The sequence below is a fragment of the Quercus suber genome, unplaced genomic scaffold (assembly GCF_002906115.3).
Source record: "Quercus suber isolate HL8 unplaced genomic scaffold, Cork oak 2.0 scaffold_61, whole genome shotgun sequence".
NCBI lineage: Eukaryota > Viridiplantae > Streptophyta > Magnoliopsida > Fagales > Fagaceae > Quercus > Quercus suber.
In genome coordinates this window covers 397,085-402,110 of record NW_027069526.1, presented here as the reverse complement: position 1 = coordinate 402,110, position 5,026 = coordinate 397,085, and the positions used below count along the sequence as shown (strand labels likewise).

At 33.4% G+C, this 5,026-nt stretch overlaps 1 protein-coding gene across 1 annotated transcript; it reads right to left on the bottom strand.

The window, feature by feature from the left end:
- Positions 1–416: 416 nt before the first annotated feature.
- LOC112009884 (exopolygalacturonase) lies at positions 417–4,534 on the bottom strand. Its single transcript, XM_024042239.2, has 5 exons — positions 4,141–4,534; positions 2,083–2,403; positions 1,597–1,886; positions 1,112–1,340; positions 417–944 (listed from the first exon to the last, which is right to left on the bottom strand). Exons 1-5 carry the CDS (start codon positions 4,357–4,359, stop codon positions 723–725), a joined length of 1,281 nt encoding a protein of 426 aa, XP_023898007.1. The 5' UTR covers positions 4,360–4,534; the 3' UTR covers positions 417–722.
- Positions 4,535–5,026: the final 492 nt, after the last annotated feature.

Sequence of the window (5,026 nt, the reverse complement as noted above, 5' to 3'; positions counted from 1 at the left end):
CAATTTAACGGTTAGATTTTCAAAATATGTAGTATGTATATTTTATTGAGCAAGGTTGTAGCATTAGGCTACAACTAATTTTGTCCATTCCTTTATAAGTGATTCAGCCAATAATATTGGTTGTCATGTCATTTTTTAAATCTTTTGTAGTAAAATTAGTAGTAAATTAAGTATTTTGTGAAAATTAAATGCATAATTATGTAGCATTGCCATGCCTTGGTGAAAGTCTCATCACTCATGTCACTTAGCATTATTCGATTGACGGTTGCTTTAAGAAGAAAGAAGAAAGGAATTTTTTTTTTTGTGATAAGCGAGCATCCCTCGAATAAATACTCATTATATCAGCAATTTATAAAATAAGTTGGAGATATAGCATTTTTCCAAAAAAAAAAAAAAAAAAAGACTTAAAATCTAATCCTCCATTTTCCGAGTTGAGGGCTATATCAGATAAAAATTTCAAACTTGTTCCGAGCTCATGGTTAATAAGTTGATTAATTCCTTAATCCTTATACAACCAGGCTACAAAAATAAGAACATTTTCTCGATTTCGATTTTCATTCTGAGGTCCATATATGTAGTGTATGGGGATATTATACCCCATATATACTACACCACAAAGTTTTTAAGAGGCCTAAAAAGTGACCTTCAATATATACTAATACAAAATGATACTTTCATAGAGTCAAAGGGGTTGGAGGTGTAATTTCCACTCTGCTAGGCACCTATTTGCAAGGTGGCGGGTTCATTTTTCCACCAAACCGTACTTTTGCATTTGTGCATGAAGCGGCAGTCGGCCCCCTTTGCTGCGACTTCAAATCTATGTCATACAACTGAACATTTTGGCAAGGATACTGCGAGCTGCAAAAGAGCTCTACTGCATTTGGCGTGCTTGAGGTTCCCCTAATGTTTATGTAGTGAATGTCGCTGAGCCTTACGCGCGATGGCTGCACGTATATAAAGTACCATAGTTTAGCGGCACAACAATTTTCATAACTGATGATATAGTCTGTTGTAATTGGTGCATAAAATAATTTGGTGATAATGGAATTACTCAGTTATAAATTGCAAAGGCAGTTTGTTCAAAGGAAAAAATATGGCGAATGAGACTAACCGATTTGTTGCTGCACTTTGATTTTGGGCAGTAGCCTTGGTCTATGATAATGGGGTTCTTAACATTATTCATGATGATGTCCTGGAAAAGCATGGACGATGCTGAACTTTCTTTCGATCCTGGATATGATTTGATTCTAACTCCATTTTCTGTGCCAACCAACGTGCAATTTTTCACAGTGATGCCTTTCACATCCTCCTCGTTTTCGTACTTGCCAAGGCTACCCACACTGTCATTTACAAAGAAAATGGACTTTTACTTTCAATATTCTAAGCCTCAATTGAAAAGACATATATATGCTGATAATTTCTATCATTCACTTTCAAAGTAAATAGGGAAAATTGCAATTCAAACTTTGAATTTTAGGTGGTATAACAAATTAAACACCATAGTTTTAGAAATAACAGATTAAATCTTGGGGTTTCAAAAAGTAAAAAATTAGATGTTAGCAGAACTTTCTAAGTACATGGGAATTATGTATATACCTAATGCCATGTCCAGGGCCACAGGTTACTTTGTTGATGCGAATGTTGGTGGCTCCCTGGATAATAGAGATGCAATCATCACCAGTGCGAATGGTAGATTTGGCTATTCTCACATCGTTGGAATGGCTAACATGAATGCCATCCGTGTTCGGGCTATCTGCGGGGGCATTTATGTGAAGGTTGCGTGCCCTTATGATCTCGCAGTTGGTGATGAACACGTGAACCCCTTTACTGTTAAGGGAAGTGAGGCCTCTTATAACTCCATTTGTGACCTTGTTGAGTCTTAAGTTCTGCATCAAATAAACAGAAACATAAACATAAATGGACACGCAAACCAGCATTACTGTATGATTGAACAAAATTTGAAGTACAATTCGTTAGATGTCGTTTGTGATTAAGTAAAGAACTAGTATATGGTACTAAAGAACTACTTTAAGTTTTGTCGAGTAACAATAAATGGTGACAAAATATAGTGCAGAAACTTACAGCGGGGAGTGGCTGGCAATCGCTGCTATGGCTACAGTCATTGTATTTCCAAACAGAATCACCCTGACCATCAAGAGTGCCTTTTCCAGAACCTGTAACAACCAAGCCAACTATGGATTCGAACACGATCCAATAAGCTTCAGGATATTCACTGATATCAGTTGATCCTTTCAGGGTCCCAAGAATTTGAACAACTTTGGGAGTTGTGCCACCGCATGGCCCTCCAAACACAACCTGAGATATTAAGAAACTCCCTCCGGGAATGAGAAGCCTTGATGGTCCCTTGAAGTCGCATGCGGCACGCCATGCTTGGATGAAAGCCTGCAAGGATATATATATGTGTGATCATGATCAGACCCATAATGTCGTGAACTTTTTGTGAATATTGATGAGGAAAATATATTGAAGTAAAGGAAATTAAGTTTGAAAGTAAAAAAAAAAATTCAGAAAAGCGTCTAATTTTTTTTTTTTGAGCTCCGAAAAGCGTCTAATTTGTTGTTCATCATGGCATCGAAATTTTGTTGATTATAGTCTATAATTCTATTGTGAGATCCCTGGACCGTCTAATGAATTATTTTCAGTTTTTCACAACTTTTCAGAATTCAGAGTCTTTTATTAATTATTATTATTATTAATTTTTACAGTTTGTCAACGGTTGTACAAAATTTTCTATCCTTAAACCTATTATTATTATTATTATTTTTTCGATGGGCCTATTATTATTATTTGAAAGAAACCCACAGAATTTCTTTGATCAGGTCAAAAACCAATCTATATCACTTTCTCATTGCGTACGTACAATTCGGTAGAGTAGAAAATCATGGACTATTTGGGGTCCGTTACGTTCCATGTTGGTTTTGGTTTCTTCCTTGTGGATTGTTAACGGGAGATTTTTTTTTTTTTAATTTAAAATTTTAACTCAATAGACGGTTGAAATTAAAAACAAAACTTGGGTTTTAATTAATCTTCACCTTAAGTTTGTACAAAAGGAGATATTTTAACAAGTTTGTACAAAAGGAGATATTTTGTTAAAATTTCACTTACTCCAAAAAAAGAAAAGAAAAGAAAAGAAAACTGTTTTCTGTGAATAAAAGTCTCAAGATTGAGTCCAAAATGTTCTGATTTTTTGGAAAAATAATTTTCTTTTTAAAATGGAAACTGGATTAAATCCATTAAATATAAACCTAAACGAATTTCAAAATTAGCATTCTATATTATTTTCTTATTACACAGACTACAATATTGATAAAAATTGAGATTTTGGAATATTCACTAGTCAACAAAAAACAAAAAAAGTAACAATGAAGAAGAATATTCTTGCTTTGCTTACGAGTAGGAGGAGATGAGAGATATAAGTCTAGCACCTTTCATAAAGTAGACCTTGATGTAACATTAAGCCACAAGATTCTTATTATATATATAAAAAAAAGTCACAAGATTTTTGGATAATTAAAAAAATGATATTTAACATAATAAATTATACAAATAACGTGTGTATTAGAGATAATAGAAAGAATGACATGCACACGTAATACAGAGCAAAAAGGCAGATAACATAGAATAAAACGGTCATTGTTGAACGAATCATTACATAAAAAATAATACTACAAGTCTGCCTGTAATTTGGGATTACTTGTTAAAAATGTCATCAATGGAAGAATCATGGCAGTGATTGTAGAACATTTTGACTGCTTTAAAACTGCTTCCACCAATAACTTCACGGTAAATATTTCAATCTCTCTTTTGTCTAAGATTGGTTCAAAAATATTCTCTTAATTAAGAATAGCCACAACCACATTCTAGTTGTGGTCCATGTTTAATTTATACAATCTTCCCCATCCTACCTAATAAAATTAAAGCAATGTAGTGTAAAACTTAGTTATAGTTCTCCGGTTGAATTCAATCATAACATTTTATTTATTTATATTTATATTTATTTTTAATACTGCGACAATTAAATTCAATCATATGATTCTTTTGAATAATTATATCTTGGTTTTAAACATTCATTATGTAAACTAAATTAAACATGAAAGATCATCATGCAAAATAATTCACCTGGGTATTGTCTTTCCTTCCATCAGGCTTGGCTCCAAATTGTAATACATTAAAAACTTTCTCACCAGGAGCAGGAACGTCATGCCGAGCTAAATTAGAACCACGGAATGTATCGGGAACTCCACGGACCACACCCTTGGCATAAGCCTCACAGTAGGCCAATGCAAAGCACAAGATGATAAGAATGGTAAGTGTACAAGCTTTTCCTGCAATGGCCATTGAAAGAACCCTTAAACTAGAGCACTGATTTTTCTTTTTCTTCTTTTTTTCTTTTTTTCTTTTTTACCTTTTTATTTGTTTTTTCAATTTAAAAGCCTCCGGTGGTGGAGGCTTAAGAACTAATAGGGGGAATAAAGCTCTCTTTCTGTGTCTTCTTTATTTAATATACCTTGTTTTCAGCTGAAAACCAATTCTTTCCAATAATGTCTATTCATGAGAGGTCTAAAGTTCATGAAGAATATTGGTTTGTTGTTACAGTTAATTTTCTTGGCTAAAGTTAGTGATGCTTTGTGTGCATGGCTTCCATTGATTTAGGCGATGTGTTTTAATATGGGTTCCTCCGGAGTAGGCTACTTTTCCTCCATCAACCTCTCTCTATATCAGCAACAAAGTTGATCACCCACCACAATTACGCCCACCGTTTTGTGAAACAAACTTCTTTCTGTTGCACTGTTATTAGTTAAAACGTAGCAGACAATAATATTTTATATAGCATATTAAAGACTATTTCAACATTTCAACAGAATTTCCCTTTAAATTAGTTTCAAGGGAAATTCCTCTGATCCACTTATTTATAAAATTACAATTTTTTTTTTTTTTTGAGAACAACTTATAAAATTAAAAAAGCCATTCACAATGTTTTTAAATTTCTAATCATAGGTTTTGT

Bases quoted from the DNA above. Each gene is read 5' to 3' on its own strand.
- LOC112009884 (XM_024042239.2), bottom strand. From the start codon at position 4,359: ATGGCCATTGCAGGAAAAGCTTGTACACTTACCATTCTTATCATCTTG. The intron at 2,404-4,140 runs GTGAATTATTTT...ATATCCTTGCAG, and splicing joins GAAGGAAAGACAATACCCAG to GCTTTCATCCAAGCATGGCG. The intron at 1,341-1,596 runs GTATATACATAA...TGTAAATGACAG, and splicing joins GGCCCTGGACATGGCATTAG to TGTGGGTAGCCTTGGCAAGT.